At 43.1% G+C, this 17,840-nt stretch overlaps 2 protein-coding genes across 3 annotated transcripts in view; both read left to right on the forward strand.

The window, feature by feature from the left end:
• The first annotated feature begins 1,901 nt into the window (after positions 1–1,901).
• serinc2 (serine incorporator 2) lies at positions 1,902–10,057 on the forward strand. The gene is made up of 10 exons (XM_012831430.3): positions 1,902–2,055; positions 3,240–3,401; positions 4,026–4,213; positions 4,485–4,564; positions 4,764–4,901; positions 5,642–5,808; positions 6,183–6,273; positions 6,987–7,131; positions 7,366–7,581; positions 8,893–10,057. Exons 1-10 carry the CDS (start codon positions 2,017–2,019, stop codon positions 9,029–9,031), a joined length of 1,365 nt encoding a protein of 454 aa, XP_012686884.1. The 5' UTR covers positions 1,902–2,016; the 3' UTR covers positions 9,032–10,057.
• A 1,731-nt stretch (positions 10,058–11,788) lies between these two features.
• Positions 11,789–17,840, forward strand: part of hivep3a (HIVEP zinc finger 3a) — a 37,005-nt gene continuing 30,953 nt past the window's right edge. For both annotated transcript variants that reach the window (XM_031586246.2, XM_031586249.2), the window contains exon 1: positions 11,789–12,393. The gene's annotated coding sequence lies outside the window, so the exon portion shown is untranslated. The remainder of the gene's footprint in view (positions 12,394–17,840) is intronic.

Raw genomic sequence — 17,840 nt, forward strand, 5'->3', positions numbered from 1 at the left:
GGAAAAAGGATTGTGCGTTTCAGTTCGCCCCTCAGGTTAGCGTGTTGGTGAATTCCATCAACAGGTGAACGAAACTCCTATTTAACTGGGACTAGCGATTGAAAATAAATATGTTTTATTGCTTTAGACATGCACGAACATAAAGCATCAGTAAAAGGCAACGACAATTGTCGCTGCTTGGTACCCAAATACGTAAGAAGATAAAAAAGGTAAAAAAAAATATGGTATACATTTTCCTGGCTGAGGTAAACCTGTAAATTACTTAACTGGAATAACGTATATTGAATGCCCTAAAATGAAAACAAGGCCTACTGTACAGAGGATTTATTGCCCAAAGTCCCCAAACCATCAAATAAGGCTATTCAAAAAATGAAGCTGTTTAGGAAATATTCTAAACCTCGATAGATTTAACAACCTTATTTAGTCAGTTGGACCATCTTTGAAACACCATGTTCAGTCATTCATTCAAGTATACTGTTCAGTAAGCACATACTTGAAGTTAGACTGAATTTGCCTTTGAATTGATACTGTGATATCTACGTACAATGACTGAATTGGACTTGATATTGATGGTCACATACTGTGATACACTGACTGAAATGTACTTAAAATTGATAGTGATAGTAGACTGCAGCCTCCAGTGCACAGTGTTTGAGTGCGAGAGGATACAACGCCATCAAGATAGGTGGAAGAGGACACTTAGTTATATGCTGACTGTCTGACCTTCATGTCTCTTTCAACATCACATCTGCTTGGGCACTACCTGCTGTGTTTCCTTCCAGCAGAGAAATTGGACACCTTGTCAGAGACAGACATCCTTCCTCCCCTTAACAAACATCCTCTTTCCCTAAGACACACAGAGACAGTGAGATAGAGGGGGGGGGGGGGCTTACAGAGACATACACATTGTCATAGACACAGTCACACACCCACACACACACACACACACACACACACACACACAAACACACACACACACATATCCTTTATCATCATAAGTTTGTCACACTGTAAACAAGGGCCAAATGCTGGGTACTGTCTTTTATGACACTCATCAGCACAGCTGAACTCCATATCCTGGTAGAGTCCAACTCAAGCCCAGTTCCCCTTTAGCGACACAGCTTTCTGTACATAATTTATTCCTTCAGCTCACAAAGCTAGAAATGCTTAAAAAGTAAACACACAACGACATGGCTTGTTTTTCCTTCAGTTCATGATTTAATAATGGGGTGAAAATGAACAGCAGCAGACAGGAATAACCACAAACCCACATGCCAATAAACTTTTAAATAAGGTTAGTACTTGCAGTGAACAACAGCAGCCTGTGAGTGGTCTCAATTGTCACTCTGTGTCTTGAAGTAAACTTAATCAGTAAACTTAATTCAGTCGTGACAACGTAGATTGGAGTGCCCCTTTCCACCCCTACCCCCTGTTGAGAATGAAACACAATTCTGGAATTTAGCTGTAAGCATACATTTTAATTGTGTCTATGCATATAAAAAAATGGACAGACAACTTTACATCTTGTTAAGTGGACAGTGAAGTCATTTCATCATCTCATCCATTCTCGTCAGGCACGATAATTGTTCTTTGTCCCATCCGGGCACAGTTATTCGAAGGCTTGAAATTATTACTTTGACTACATTTTCATTATCATACATCTTTGTCTACTTTATTGTTCTCTTTCAATATGAGGTGTTTTTCCATTTTACTATACCAGTCTTTTACTTGTAGGCCTAATGGTTTGAAACACATAAAACAAATTATTTTCTGCAGTAGGCTATCTCAACTTCAGTCATGTGGCACCAATCGAAAAAAAAAACTTTACAAAAAACTACATTAATGACCGGTTTGCAACTATTTTTCCCGTTGACCAATCACAAGACAAGCGTTGAATTTAGTCGAAAGAAAATAGGCGTTCCTCGGTTCTTCCTCTCCAAACAAGTCAGATGAAAAAAGCAAAACACTTCCGCAAAAATTATCGTTGTTTCTTGGAGTTTCGTTTCAGTCTGAAACATGGGAGCTTGTATGGCCTTATGTTCCCTCGCTAGCTGCGTAAGTAACTAAGACCTTTATTTTATTTGCCAACTTCAAGCCATAGCTAATCGAAGTATATACGAACAAAAAAGTTTTTTCTGACTGAGTTCCAATAACCTACGACGTATCGCTAGCTCGCAACGCCTTCGATGAACACGATAAATGTATCCTAGTTTTATCTTTGCAAAGTTGGATTACGTGAAGAATGTGCTGGATATTTTGAGAGACGGTGCTTGATCAACTTTGTATTTCTCTTTCTTATTTGAAACTGATCTGTTGTATCCACCCATTTCTTTCGACTCTAAACCTACTATCACCGTGCTCTGTTTTACTTCTACCCAATGGTTGCTGTGTCGTGAAGTTAATTGGTAGATCATTTTCAATACTAGGCCTAAGTCTTTAGTTAAATCTCAGCTTGGACTCCGGTTGGCCTAAAATCTAGTTTTAAAAACGTAAACGGCCTCCTACAGAACCACTACGTTATACCACATGTAGGTCAGATTGTGCAATGTACGTAGCCTCCACATCCACTGAGTTGTGTTTACATCCGCGTCATTGAAACTGCATTCTATAGAGCATCTTTTAGCCGTTCCCCTGCCTTGACTGAACAGAGTCACGCCTCTGCTATTGACAATTTGTTACAATTAATGTTAAATATAGTCTTCTGTATTGTAGGAGATCTTTGAAAACATTTGACGTCTGCAACTCTATGAAAGTCGCTAGTGCCCTTGCCTGTGTGGAGAAGAGAAGTGACATTTACACTGTTCCTTAGTGGCATTCAAAAATGAGTCGATACATTTCACCAGTTTCAGAACAGCATTCCTATAAAAAGGCCTTCAAATTTGTGCAAACACCTCTAATTGTAGCCTACCCGTGGGGAGCTCTTGACTATGAGCAATAGCCATGTCAACCCTTGAGCGGACCCATTTCCCAGCCCTGCTGCCTGTCCTGGCCTCTCCTGGTAGGGTTTTTAGACAGGGGCCATGGCGGAGGCATAGTGCAGTGCGGTGTGTCATCCCGCAGTGACCTGATTTACTGGCTGGACTCATTTGCATGAAAGAACAGCTTGTGCAGAGACAATGAATGAATGCATTGCATTAGTTGTTGTTCTTTTGTTATGTACACAGTGTTTTCAGTCGAGTGTTTACATGAGTAACCTGGTCTCTTTTTTTTATCTGCCCGTGTGTGCCGTTGTTCCTCAGGCATCATGTTTGTGCAGTTCAGCACCCTGTCTCCTGTCGAGCTGCTGCCCTGCCGCCTTCAACTCCACCGTCACCAGGCTGGCGTTCTCCTTCTTCCTTTTCCTGGGGACCATGGTGTCAGTCATTATGATACTACCGGGCATGGAGACGCAGCTGCAAAAGGTGCCATTTCTGCTAAAGGGTTAACAAGCGCCTCAGGAGAGTGGAACGGTTACATTTATTTATTTACACAGGCCTATATAAGAGAGTTATGCGAGAGAAGGCCTCTCTGGATTTCACAGAAATGAATGTAAATCAATGTAACCTATACTTGTTCAGTAAACAGAAACAACCCCAGCAGCCAAACAGGTCAGATTGTCAGATTGAACACTTCAAAATAGTGGTAATGGCGGACTGAAGTTAGTAATGGAGTATTGTGCTTCTTTTTTAATTTACAGAGCTTTAAAATTCAATGACAATTCACATTCAATTCACATAGCCTAGCGCCCAGTACGCATGCTTTTGGGGTAGCTGAAATGATCAGCTCAGTGTGCACAGCCAACACTAGCAGTGAGAGTGGCAACCTCCCCCAGACCCCCACCAATCATCTCCTGCTCTTAATCAATAAATCACATGCTGCTCACTAAACCAGGAGATTCACTTCTCTCTTCTGACATTATTACAAAGCAACACGCAGCAGATCTTGTGGTTTGCATAACACATTAAGAATTACGTAATGGAAACTCCACAGATGTTCAGTGCCTATTTGTCAGTTTTTATATTTTTTTGTTTTTTTCGTTCTTGCAGATTCCAGGATTCTGTGTAGGTGGCAGCTCCATACCTGGCTTTGAGAATAAAGTAAACTGTGAAATCATCGTGGGCTACAAGTCGGTGTACCGCATGTGTTTTGCCATGGCCTGCTTCTTCTTCCTCTTCTCCTTCATCATGATCCGCGTGCGCAGCAGCAAAGACCCACGGGCTGCCATCCAGAACGGGTAAGGCAGGAGTCTCAGTGTTGCTAATGGGAGGGCGCCACCTGCTGATGAGAGTGTGGAATTGCATTTGTTTTTGTTGGATTTTTCATTTTATTTTTTGCTCTGTGTTGCTTTGAAAGCACTTACTTCCTTTCCTTCCCCACCCCACAAACTGCGCTCCTTGCAGGAATGATGTTGTAAAATTCATAATCATGTCTGCAGTTTATAACTCTCTGCGTGTGTGTGTGTAGGATGTATGTCTTGTGTTTTAACATGCATCTATGTATTTCAGATTCTGGTTCTTCAAGTTCCTGATACTGGTGGGGATCACTGTGGGGGCTTTCTTCATTCCTGATGGAACTTTTAACACTGGTACAGACTCTTCTCTTAGTTCTTAGTTCTCATTCCAGCCCTGCGGAGTTCTAAAGTTCCCATGTCCCTTTGAGGCACTGCAGCCTCTGCTGTCTTTGATGTGTCAGCAGATTAACTCTGTGTTTTAATGCCAGCCCCCCCCCTCTCTCTCTTTCTTTTCTTTCTTTCTCTCTCTGTCTTTCATTCCATCTCCTTACAGTCTGGTACTACTTTGGCGTGGTAGGTTCTTTCATCTTCATCGTCATCCAACTCATCCTGCTAGTGGACTTTGCTCACACCTGGAACCAGAACTGGCTGGAGAATGCTGAAGATGGCAACAGCAAGTGCTGGTATGCAGGTAATGAAATATCAGCCTTACTTCATTTATTCGGTACTTCAGTAAGGTAAATGTAGGTACATGTACAGTATATTTCTATACATATATACATGTAAGGGATTTCCCATGTTAACCAAACCAACAGCCTTTAAGTTGTTAGCTCCCAGCTCGATAAACCCAGTGACAGGACATTAATACAGCATTTAGTTTCACACAGTCATACAAGCTGCCATCTCGCAGAAGTTACCAAACAAAAACAACAGACATACTGCAAACTGGACCAGAATTATTTTAGATGATTTGCTACTACTAGAGAACCCCCCCCCCCCCCAAAAAAAAACTAGAAGGCAAATCAAATACAGATGGCTCTGAGCCTATGATGCAACCACGAGAGCCCAGATACTGGACAGCTATGGCTGCATTTATGGGAAAATCACGAACTTGGCTGCAGCTCATTCGACTCAGGGTTTTTTTTACCGGCTTTCCTGACAGACTAATGGGCCTTGCTGCTTTTTTTTTTGTTATGTAAGAGCTGGATGCAGTATTCGAGGGTAATAAATAGTCCTTGATTGTGGCTCCAATAAATGAATGTATTTATGTAAGAAAGGAAGGAGAGCTTGTATAATAAAAGAAAGAAAAAAATAAAGAGAGAGAGAGAAGGAGAGAAATGATTGACTATAAAATCAGAAATACAATAGAAGAGTTGAGTGATTTCTGACTAATTTAAAGGCTCTGTCTCGTCTCTGTCCCCGCGACTGCAGCTTTGCTCACCTTTACTCTGCTGTTCTACGGCGCGGCATTCGCCTTCGTCGTGGTGCTGTATGTCTACTACGCCCACGACGACTGCACCACACACAAGGTCTTCATCAGTCTCAACCTCATCTTCACCATCGTGGTGTCTGTTGTGGCCATCTTGCCCAAAGTGCAGGTATGCTAATGCTTGGCATTGCTCAATGAACACCTTAGTACCTACATCTTTGGAGCTAATCTATACTAACTAGTTTATACACACTTGTTTGTATTGTATGTACTTACAGATTAAACACAGGTACTAGTATAACTAGTTTATACACACTTGTTTGTATTGTATGCACTTACAGATTACACACAGGTTTGTGTTATGTACTTATATGTAACGCAAAGTGGTGTTTATGGATACCATCAGGTTTTGCTTGTTGTTTGGGGAGTGCAATTACAGTTTATCCTAAAAGTTTGTTTGTGTGTGTGTGTGTCTGTGTGTCTGTCTGTGTGTGCGTGTGTTTTTGTGTGTGTGTGTGTGTGTGTGTGTGGGTGCATCCACAGGAAGCTCAGCCCAGCTCTGGCTTACTCCAGGCCTCCATGATCACTCTCTACACCACATACCTTACCTGGTCAGCCATGACCAACAACCCCAGTAAGTCATGGGTTTCCCACACGAAATCATATGTATGTAATGAGTGTTGTCAAAGTAACACATTCATTCTGATTTAATTATTATAGAAAAAGAATGGGTAAAAAAACCTGCAGATTAATCTTGTGATGATGCCCCTTGACCCCATAAGTAAACCACTCAGCGTAGGCCAGATTGGATGGATTAGAATAGTGTTTCTCATTTTGGAATTATTTCACCTCATTTTTGGAGTTCGGAAATACCACTGGACCTGAAGGTCATTTGTAATATTTCTAACCATAACTGTAAGGACAGACTTATTCAACTATACTAACTAAAAAAAACACCTTTGCATTTGACCAAGGTGCAGGTTTTTTGGTGACAAATTCACAAACTAGCGAGATTTGCTGTAGATGTTGGTGTAGTCTGACGTTACCTAAATTAGTTTGCTTGCTAGTTTAAGACAAACTATGAGAGTGGTTCTTCATTAAGTTAAGTCCATTGAAGTACCTGTTGTTTGCCATTATTGTGTGGTGAACATCACACTGCCCAGGCTTGTTGACTTTGTGACTTCATGTCAACCGCAGATTGATATATAAAATTTATTTAGATTAATTGATCAAAAAGCATGTTATTAATTCGATTAATTTTTCAATCGCTTGACAGCCCTAATTATAATAAATAGTTATGTTATTTTTCATTTATCGTAATATAGTCTTTCAAATGTGTTTCCACAGACCGTAAGTGTAACCCAAGTCTTCTGAGTCTCGTCTCCAGCACTACCGCGGCCAGCCCCACTGTTGCTCCTGGAGAAATTCAGTGGTGGGACGCGCAAAGCATTGTGGGACTGGTCATCTTCCTCTTCTGCACTCTGTATGCAAGGTAAGAACTGATCAGCCTGTCCTGCTCCAACTCTCAATGTCTGCAGCATCGCTGTGTTTCACCCTCTGGGGATAAGTTCCTTCTCTCTCTCTCTCTCTCTCTCTCTCTCAATTTACCACCTTATTGGCATGACTGTAAGTACAATAATGCTGAAGCATAGAATAGAATTTGAAATGAATAAAACAAACAAACGAACAGATCCAAACGTATGCAATACTCTCTCTCTCTCCCAAGTATCCGCTCATCCAACAACAGTCAGGTGAACAAGCTGATGCAAACGGAGGAGACCCAGGGTCTGGCCGCGTCCGACGCCGAGGCCACGTCCGAGGACGGGGTGCGGCGCGCCGTGGACAACGAGGAGGAGAGCGTCACCTACAGCTACTCCTTCTTCCACTTCAGCCTCTTCCTGGCCTCCCTCTACATCATGATGACCCTGACCAACTGGTACCAGTAAGTAGGAGAGAGTCGGCCCATAGACCTTAAGGGAATACGAGACAGGAATAAAACAAACACATACAACACAAGGTCAGGATGTGTGACTTCAATTCAAATCTTAGCAATGCGCTTAACTCAAATAAACAAAACAAAAAAAGAAGTGTTCTTGTGGCTCAACTTGCCCCATGTCAGGGGTAAGCTAATCCAGCTGACAAGGTTAGTAAGCCATCTGAGAAAAGAGTTACAAACTATTGTATTAATATGCAAATTCCCCATTCTGCTTATTTCATTTGTGTTCATGAAATCAAATATTCCAAGTAATTTGTCTACAGTCATTTGAAATCTGAAGATCATTTGCCCAGTCATTTGACCCAACTCAATTGAATGTTCGGCATAATGGCTAACCTTTAAGCCTATAGACATAACATAAACAAAAACATGTCACCTAATGTTCTGAATATCCATATAATCAAAAACTTTGTATAACAAAGACATAAACACTAACATGTCGCATACAGAAAATGCTGCTCAAAATGGCAAAACAAGACTGACACAAGTCATTCACAAGGAGGTCAATAAAAACAATGGCTACAAGCACATGATTATGGAGCCCAGGACAGAATTGCAGCGATCTTACCCTTAGCTTTCATCAATAGTGTAATCTTGTCATGTATAATGTATCACAGTACCATTGACAGCAGAAATTCTCCATACAGAGTTTACACACATAGGTCAGTACTCTTTTCTGGAACATGAACTTTAATAACAGTGGTATTCCTAAAGTCAGTTAAGCCACAAGAGAGCCTGAATAGATCTAATAGATGTTGATGTTTATGTGACAAACAGCCAAAGGAGTATCTATGCCTTTCCCTGCTCAGACAAGTATTCATTCTTTTAAAGAAAGCAAAATATCCAGTTTCAATAATGTCTCATAGATGTGGCGATTGTGACGCAAAGTAGTAAGGCCACAAAACCAGTGCTCGCAAACTACTAATACTGTTTGGGATGCACTATTGAGGTTTTCAGTTATTATTTTAGATTCAGAGTAATACATTTATATTTAGTCAGAGCAGAAACTTTGGGGAGAATTATGCATTACTCTGAAGCATCTTTGGACAAAGTCCATTTAAAGCAGCAGTGAAGAGTTTTTGTCGAAGTAGTGAAAAGGCTGAGTGACGAGATGTGTGTATCTCCCCCTTACATGACTGTGGCGGAGCAAAATTAATTTAAAGATGATATTAAAAGCGACTTACTCACAAAATGACACAATGTGAAAATGTAATGGCATTCTCAATGTAACTCCCTCTCCTCGCGCCCCTCTGCCAGGCCGGAGACGGACTACGGGGGCATGAAGAGCACCATGCCTGCGGTGTGGGTGAAGATCAGTTCCAGCTGGCTTGGTCTGGCTATCTACCTCTGGACGCTGGTGGCTCCCCTCATTCTCTCCGACCGTGACTTCAGTTAAACCAAAGGCAGGTGTCTTTGTGAGGTGATGATTTAAGGATTTACATTTTTTTATGTTTTTTTTTTTTTTTAATGAATGTTGATATAACAATCATTTGGTCGATGGTTGCCAGTTAAACCAGCTTACCGACCCACGCGCCCATCACCTCCGAATCAAACCAAAGCCAGATATCTGCGTGAAGGATTGAATTCAATTGTTTTATTCAGATTCAGATTGTATTCATATATCAAATATTGTAGGTGATTGTTGTCAGGTAAAAGGCTCAACAAGCAATCACTCACAAGCCAAAGGCAAATATGACAATTTAGATTTTTAAAGATTGATGTAAAATCATTTGGTTGATGCTAGTCTTCTACACAATAGCCTATGCAATGTAACACACTATTTGTGTAAAACAGACAAAATATGCTTTATTATGGATTATTGCTTGGAATTGAAGGATCCTGACCAATTTAAAAATCTGTTTTCATCATTTGTAAAATATTTGATCTGTTGTTGCACTTAATATTGAATAAACCTACAGTTTTTATCATGGTTATACTGGCATGTCTGGGTTTGGGTCAAATATATTTGACATCTCTAAAAATGGATAATCTGTCCCAAAATGGCTATATAGTTCCAGGTCATAGTAATTGTTGATTTTTATATAACTCTGAGCTCACACATATTCTTGTGTCAATGTTTGTCTAGGGTATACATAGGAAAATGGGTAATCATATCTATTTGCTGTGCCTCTGTTAGTCTTGCTGCTGTAATACCATCTGATGTATGCCTTTTCTGTTACATAAAGCACGGAATCACCTATATGTTGACTTAACCATTTCTTTATATCATGTACACAAGTTAAAGATTTCACCTGGGCATTGTTTAGCGTAAGGTGACCACAGAAGTCATACACTAGTTTCAAATTCTTCCTTGTTGGCTGTAGTGATTATGGTTGAGTATTGGTTATTATCTGCTTAATATATCATTTTAGTCTACTTTCAGACGATACTCTTTTAGTATAATAAAAATGTTCCAAAGATTTTAAACGTGTCGCAGTATTTTCTTTTGCGTTTTAAAGCTACACGGCATGTATATTAAGACTGCATTGTCGTACATTATCCTGTAGGGGGCAGTGTTGTTCCTGTAAAACCAGTCACATCATCAGGGTTCAGCACCAGAAAAACAATAACATGAGACATGCTGTAATTGACACTAGTGGCCCAGGGATGGTGTTCATCTTCCATGTATCCATGTACAAGTGATCATTTACTTCTTCATAGGTTTTCTTTCCTATTTTTTTTTTCTTGCAATAGTGAGCTTGAGAGAGTGTGTGCCAAGGGCCTAGTGGAGATTCCTTTGGCTTGTGGCTATGTGTGCCTCCCCATGGTCACATGGTCAGCGTAACCCAGTTTGATTACCCTTATTCCCTGCTGTCACAGGGGAGTCCTGACACACACACACACACGCACGCACACACACACACACACACACACACACACACACTTGGCAAGCAGTCATTTAGGAATGTGATCACAAGACTGGCATGAGGCAGGGTGAGCACAAAACAAACATTCATCCATGGGGTTGTTGGAAAGAGAGTGTGTGTGTGTGTGTGTGTGTGTGTTTGCGTGTGTCTACATGGCACGCAGTCCAAGGAGTCCCCTCTCCGGTGCCTGAGAGACGGTACGTCATTCCTTCTCATTCCTACAGATTCCCTCCGTTGCGTTCAACTTTTCCCATTTCTCCCAATTCAAACACACACACTCATCTCCCAGATGGATTGCATTCAGGTCCAGCAGATGTCCCAGACATCTTGTATGATGCCTGCTCTCCCCCTGTGTCTCTCTCTGTGCGGTGGGATAGGAGGTTAATATCACTGTCCATCTGTGTGTGTGTAATCTGAAGCAACAGACCCAAAAACCCTGACTCTACCCCCCCCACCACCAACCCCTGTGTTTCCCTTCTCAATGCCTAGAAGCTTCAGCAGCACTACGACTTCTCTATTCATTTCTCTTCCATCCTGTTTCCCTGTGACTAGGCTAATTGCGCAACCCCCCTCCCCCCACACCCCCCTCTTCCACACTCTGCTCCCCTGCCCCGTCCCGTTGGTCCTGATGGCTGTCGATAGTGGAGTCCCCCCACGCAGCCGGGAGCAGCCGGCAGACGTAATGCTGTTATATAACGGGGGACTGCGCCACGACACAGGCCGCAGTGAGAAGGTACAACAACGCGGTATAGGGAAAGAGGGAAAGAGAGAGAGAGAGAGAGCATGTGTTTACTCAGATGAAAGCCGGTCATGGAGGTGTCCCTGTTGCCGAGGCTTAGGTGCGGTCCCTGGACAGGCCGTTAGGGGTGATGTCATCATGTCACAGGCTTGGTGTGATATGTCTGTGGGGAAACTCATACTCCTTACAGACACAAACACACACACACACACACACACTTCTGTTCATACATCCCTTGTAAACCGTGCTGTCTTGAGAGAGACCAGGATAAAATGGAAAATGGCACCATGGTAATTGTGCAGGGCACAAACAACACCATTGACACCTGGTTTGAAAAGCTTGATAGCCATATCCCAATGGTGTTCATTATGACAGCCATTTATATACAGTTGGGCTTTCCCTCAAGGACCATGGACCATGGATGACTCGACTGGGGAAAACCTGTGAAAAACTGGATTCTAAGAATAGTTGTGAAGAACTGGCTACTAAGCTTTCTGTCACTCTAGAAGTGTAAAATAATGATTTATTTTGACAAATGTTTTTAAATATTATGACATTACGAGCTATATGGGGGAGCATAATAATTTTCCAAGAACAGTACATGTACGGCGCTTGATAGAAGCACCACAAGGCCTGTATAGCTGATGTGTAACAATAGCTGTGAATGAAGGAGGAATAACTGACTCTTAAACAATGACATCATTTGTCTGTGGGCTATATTTAGACTACCTGATGATCAAATCTACTACAGGTAGCCATTCAATATTTCTTTTCAAAGAAACGAAAGTGAAAAACGGGGTCGCGGGGCAGAGGACACCCCTGAAGATTATTAAGAAATGTATGCCACGAGCACTGACTGCACTGTCAGCGCATGCAAGGGGGCGTGGGTCCGCCGGGGGTCTCGTGCGGTCTAGTGTGGCGCGCGCTGTAGCTGCGTGAATTGAAGTGGCGTGTTGGTCGCGCTGGCCAGCTCGGGGAGAAACAGACGTTCGGACGGAGAGATTGCAGTTTCATTGTCCCACGGACCAGCAGGGTAGCCGACGGTCTAAATACCACAGACGGGACGTTTCGGAGTTATGCCTACCCCCGTCGCTCCTGGCGTGTCTCCGTGCTAACGAAGAATAGATAGCGAGGATGATTCCACTGTGCCAGGTAGCAAATTCCTTTATTATTAAATGTGTGCATTACCATAACTTAGCACATACCCTCCTGTCCGTAGGCTGGGGAATATGTGGTAGGCTACTGCAGAGAAGTGAAGTTGGTGAGCTCTCTGCAGGTAACGGGATGGAGTCCGATGTAACAAGGTTTCGGGAGCAAGCTAATTGTGTATCCTATTGAGGAAGTCATCACATCTTTGATGTAGTGTTCTTGCATGACACAACTATTAGGAATCAGCATTGCTAATAGCCTACAGTTGGCGGATGTAACGCGTGGTTCCGTTAATGTTATATCAGCCGTAATCTGGACAATAACATCAGTGGTCAGACGCGTTCTAGAGTGTAATTCCAGGATACATAACATTGAATGACACCTGCTGGAAGCTCAACACTCATTCTCTGTGATTGCAGTTCTGAACCCACGTTTAGCGAGTCATGTGTCAACGAGGTCCTTTATGGTTAATAGTAGTCTTCACTGTTGCTCGCTGAGTAGCATCCAGATGAAAGGACACTTCCATTGTTCTACATCAAATCTGATTTCGCAGATTTTTTTTGTGTTAACTAACGGGATAGACTACCTTGTTTTATTTAAAAGCCAGTGTATTTGTATTCAATACGAAACCGAGTTACTTTAATGTGCATACCTTGCGTCATCTGAAACTGAAATAATTCAACATTGGTAAGCCCGAGCCCGCTCGCTGAGTAGCCTACTGTAATTTAAAATGGAGGTCACCACAACGCTATTCTTTTTTATAACATTTGTACATAAGATAGACCTCATGTGTTTTCTGACCCTCATTCTCAGTTTATTGCGGCAGGGGCATCTGAATTTCCCTATGGGTGCAGGAATGGGTTGGCTTGGAATGATCGGTTCGCAGCATTGTTTGCAGCTACGAAATTAAATCGTCAATAACATTACATAATCACAATCGCTTCACTCAATATGCGGCTTTGGGTTAAATCGGGGTCATTGCGGAACAATCTGATCGAGTTTTTTTTTTCGAAATCTCACGCATAATGCATTTATAGAATACACGATGCCTAGATTCGAATTTCTGGGATGATTTCACAGCATCGTTCGTTGTCATTAACTGGAGCCTCCGGTCGGCTGAAAATGACAACACAGTAGTAAGGGGAGAACATACTGGCTGCTGTCTAAGCGTAACACATCGTCTTTGTTGCCCGGAGAGCACCGAGAGCATACCGCAGAAATGCTTCCTCCTGGCTTCGCTGCGCCCTTCTTCCGTGTGTCCCAGTGAGGTTTTATTCTGCGGCCCGTTTACTCTCCACAGCCCTTTCCTGGTCTCTCTAGAGAGGCTGTGCTACTAACTCACACCCGGGCCGCCCGTGTTCATATACACGTCTGGGCGGTTAAATGAGACGCTGTCAAGGTAAATGACAGAGTCCATCACCAGTTGGGTGGAGAGGGCTTCGATTTTTCAATAGAACGCAACTTGTTATTACTATATCACCCACCGTGATAACCTAGACGTCCGGATAGTAGAGTAGGTGGAGGGCGTTTCAGGACAGACAAATGAAGTGGCCTTTTGTGCTGAAATGAAATTTCAACCTAATGCGGCCACAATGTGACTTTACTCCACTGGCATCAAATGGCAGAAGTAATAATATTATTAATGCACAGCCATACTACTTTTTTTCCATTTATCAAACTGTCTCCATTCATTAGTTGAGCTCTATAAGATCCACTACAAAGCCTTTTCTTATTGTGTGGTTCGAGTATCACAACATTCAAATCATTTGTAAAATTCTGGAGGCACTCATTTTGAAGTGAGCCCAGCATGTTTCAATGTTATCTGACCTCCAGGGTAGGAATCTGAAGCCCTCGTCAGGGTCAGCCCACAGACAGAATGCCGCGGCCCTCGATTCTTCTGCCCCTCATTGTCTGCCAATCACGCACGCAGAGAGAGGGCACCCTGGCTTCCTCCATAACTGCAGAGGAATGGGATTTTTTACATTCTTCTGACAAACTGGGCCTTGACAGGGATTCTCCCCTGTGGCGGAGAGGAGAGGCAGTGGCCTTATTTGTGTGTGTGTGTGTATGTGTGTGTGTGTGTGTTTATTTATTTTAAAGTAGTTTCTCATACTTTTCATGACAGCCATTTTAGTCTCGAGACAAGGCAGGAGTGTCCCCCACTTTGCCTCCATTTTAGTGTGATGCACACTAGAGATGCTAAGCAAGCAGGCTGCTATTGTGAAGTTGTAAGCTGTAACTGTAAGTTGATTTCTGTAAATAAACTGTTTTCTGATTCAAGGAGTTGACCTAAACCCGACCAAAGAGCCTTCTGGTTGAAGCATTTCCACCTGCAGTTCTAAACATATTGCAAAAACAGCTCCAAACCTGTGACTTAAAGGTGTGGTCCACGATTCTGGTGAAAGGTTGTTCATATTTGAGCTTAACAGCCAGTCAAATTACACTCCTTCCTTCCTTCCATGCTCCTGAAGCAATGTGTTGAGTTGGCTGGAATAACGTAAGGCTCGGTTTGAGCCACTTTGTTTGCTTCCCATTGACACAGTCAGGACTGTGTACCAACACCAGAGGTTTCAGAGTCAGGACTGTATACCAACACCAGAGGTTTCAGAGTCAGGACTGTGTACCAACACCAGAAGTTTTTGTGAGCGCACACACACAACAGACAGCTAGAGGAACCTGAGGCGCAATTTGCTGAATTTGACAAAAATGTGTATTGGATTAGAATCACAGACTGCTCCTTTAACCTTGACCATAACAACTAACTGTACTTACAACTCTAGCTTAACCCTTGTCTCACCATAGTGCCGTCCATTGACAAAGGCCCTAATTCAGATGCTCCTTCTGTGCATGTGGTGTGTAACACACATTCCAGAAGATTTCTCAACATATGGCATCTGATCTGGAGCACCTGATAGCCAATAGATGGAGGGACACATTGAAGAGAAAGAGAGAGAGAGCGAGAGAGGAAGCGAGAGATTGAACACTCGTTTATTAAACCAGTATTCAAACCTTTACATTACTGCACCGTTAAAACACATGATGCCTGAGTACACCCAATACAGACAACCTACAAGATCCACATGGACTGTACCGTCAGAGAAAGAGAGATAAATGTAAGTAAGTAAGTAAGTAAATAAATACATAAATAACAACATCCTCGTTCCTCTGCGTCCAGCGCTTGTGTCTGCTTTAGCTCTGAATTTTAAAGGGGGCTGCCAGAAAAAGAGTGCTGACAGTTTGTGGTTTACCGACGCATTATGTAAAGATGCTCCCCCACCCCACCCACACCCACACCCCACCCCCACCCCCAACTTGTGCTGTCAAAGGTCCCTCTGTGCTGCCAGGGAGAGGCAGGAGGGTGGGGTCGGGTTGGGGGGTGGTTGGGTGCGGTGCTAGGTGGCTTCTCGCAGTCAGGGGATGCATTGATATTCAGGCTCTGTTAGCTCGTGGGGGGTGGTGGTGGTGGTGGTGGTGGTGGGGGGGGCTGTCAAATACCTCCTCCCTCAGGTGCCAGTCAGTGTGTCCTCTTGTCAGGTGAAAGGCAGGGCGCAGCCTCGGGCGGGGGCGGGGGGCTCTGGGGGGTGGGGGGTCACCTCTCCCTGTCTCTCCATGTTTTTCATCTCGCACCCCGGGCAGAGGACATGACAGTGCTGACCAGACGGTTCGGATGCTTTCTCTATCACACACAAATTCTCCCAGACCTTACAGAGACGGTGATGTTTTAGCCCTGGGTTGCACAAAGAAGACATGCCATTCCTTTGATATTAGTCTGACTAAGAAAGATGTGTAATGCAATGCACAGTGCTATGAAAGAGCTTCAGGCAAAAACACAGTCACTTCTTTCCTTCCTTCTTTCTTTCTTTCTTTCCTGTGTGTCAATAGGAAATATCACATAAATCGATGTAGGTGTTTTCAGTTTGTTGCACTTTGTGTGTTGTGAAATGATAGTAAAAACTATTCATCAGCGTCATGACTTTAAAGCATTGTCTCAGATGTGCCTGAAACCCTTGCACAGTACTGTATGTCTAAGGACAGCCATGTAAATTTGATCTAAACGTGAGTGGGAACGATGTTTGAAACCAATCCTCTGTCCAATCCTCATGAAGGTTTAGTTAACTGAACAACAGTAAAGGTGAGTTGTCATTTGGATTAGTTCTGGAGTGGTTTTAGAAGGAATGTAAGCCTTGCTACCCTCGGCTCTCTAAAATGAATAGTGTACAGGCTGTGAACTTGTGTTCTGTAGTGCCAAACTCACACCAGGCCGTGTGAGAGTGCATTGATGTACGTAAATGAAACATGCAGTAATGTAGGTGTTCACGTGTGCGTCAGCTGCCATCACAGGTGAAATATCAGGTGTGTAAATGATCAGTTAATGCTTTTAAGCAGGCCTGTTGTGTGTCTTTTACTCCATGGAGCAGGCCTGTTGTGTGTATTTTACTACACGGAGCAGGCCTGTTGTGTGTCTGTTACTACAAGGAGCAGGCCTTTGGTGTGTCATTTACTCCATAGAGCAGGCCTGTTGTGTGTCTTGGGACAGAAAAAGGCCCCCCACCCCCTGCACAGATAATGCACACACAGCGTATGTTCCATTTCCATCCCCCTGTGGGCCTTTGGCCGGGCTCATCTGTGCCCTTTGACCCCCGACCCCCCCCCCCCCCCCCCCCCGTCGGGCCTGCATGGAGATGATTGATGATGTTAAAACATACTGTAGATTTGATCAAACTAAGAATAAACAAAAACAAAATCAGCATGTACTCTCAGGATTCCCAATTAGTATCATGTCCAGGCTCCCTCTGTGTGCTAAAGCTGATAGTGATCTTCAGGAAATGGCTGCTTATGATGGATCAATATGGCTGAGGAAATGATGTCCAAGCCTCATTAAGACAACGTTGCCTCACGCTGTCTGTCCTGATAACCATCTTAACATTAGTATTACTTAACAGAAGGAGAAAAACAATGGTCAGGTCAACTGTACACAGATTCAGTTGTTTCGTTTTTTTCCCCTCTATATTTTGTGACGCTCATGTGGAGGTCACAGAGTTTTGTTGTGAGCGATGGAGGGGACTTTCCTCTGTGGTGACAGCTTAAATGTCAAGACTCCCCCCGTAAGCGAACAGATTTCCTTCGCTGCTGGCGAAAGGGCTTAGACCGGCATGAGCGGAAATTGAAGCGCTCTCTCTCCCTTTCATTAATGAAAAATTACAGGAGAAGGGGTGCTTGTTTATGAATGTATTTGAGAGAGAGAGCGAGAGTGTGCGTGTGTGTGTGTGTGTGTGTGTGTGTGTGTGTGTGTGCGTGTGTGTCTGTGCGTCAGAGCCCGGTCAATATAGGATTTTTAAGACCGATACCAATTTTGATATTTGAGGATTTTACAATCTGAGTAGGATATATATTGCCCTATATTCATTTTCAACAGAAACAGATAACAACATTTAGCATAATGATTCAAG

The sequence above is a fragment of the Clupea harengus genome, chromosome 19 (genome assembly GCF_900700415.2).
Source record: "Clupea harengus chromosome 19, Ch_v2.0.2, whole genome shotgun sequence".
NCBI lineage: Eukaryota > Metazoa > Chordata > Actinopteri > Clupeiformes > Clupeidae > Clupea > Clupea harengus.

What these genes read in the sequence shown, in the direction of transcription:
- serinc2 (XM_012831430.3), top strand. Translation starts at nt 2,017, where the DNA reads ATGGGAGCTTGTATGGCCTTATGTTCCCTCGCTAGCTGC. An exon ending in TATGTTCCCTCGCTAGCTGC is followed by an intron (nt 2,056 to 3,239) that starts GTAAGTAACTAA and finishes GTTGTTCCTCAG; the next exon opens with GCATCATGTTTGTGCAGTTC. An exon ending in AGCCATGACCAACAACCCCA is followed by an intron (nt 6,274 to 6,986) that starts GTAAGTCATGGG and finishes GTGTTTCCACAG; the next exon opens with ACCGTAAGTGTAACCCAAGT.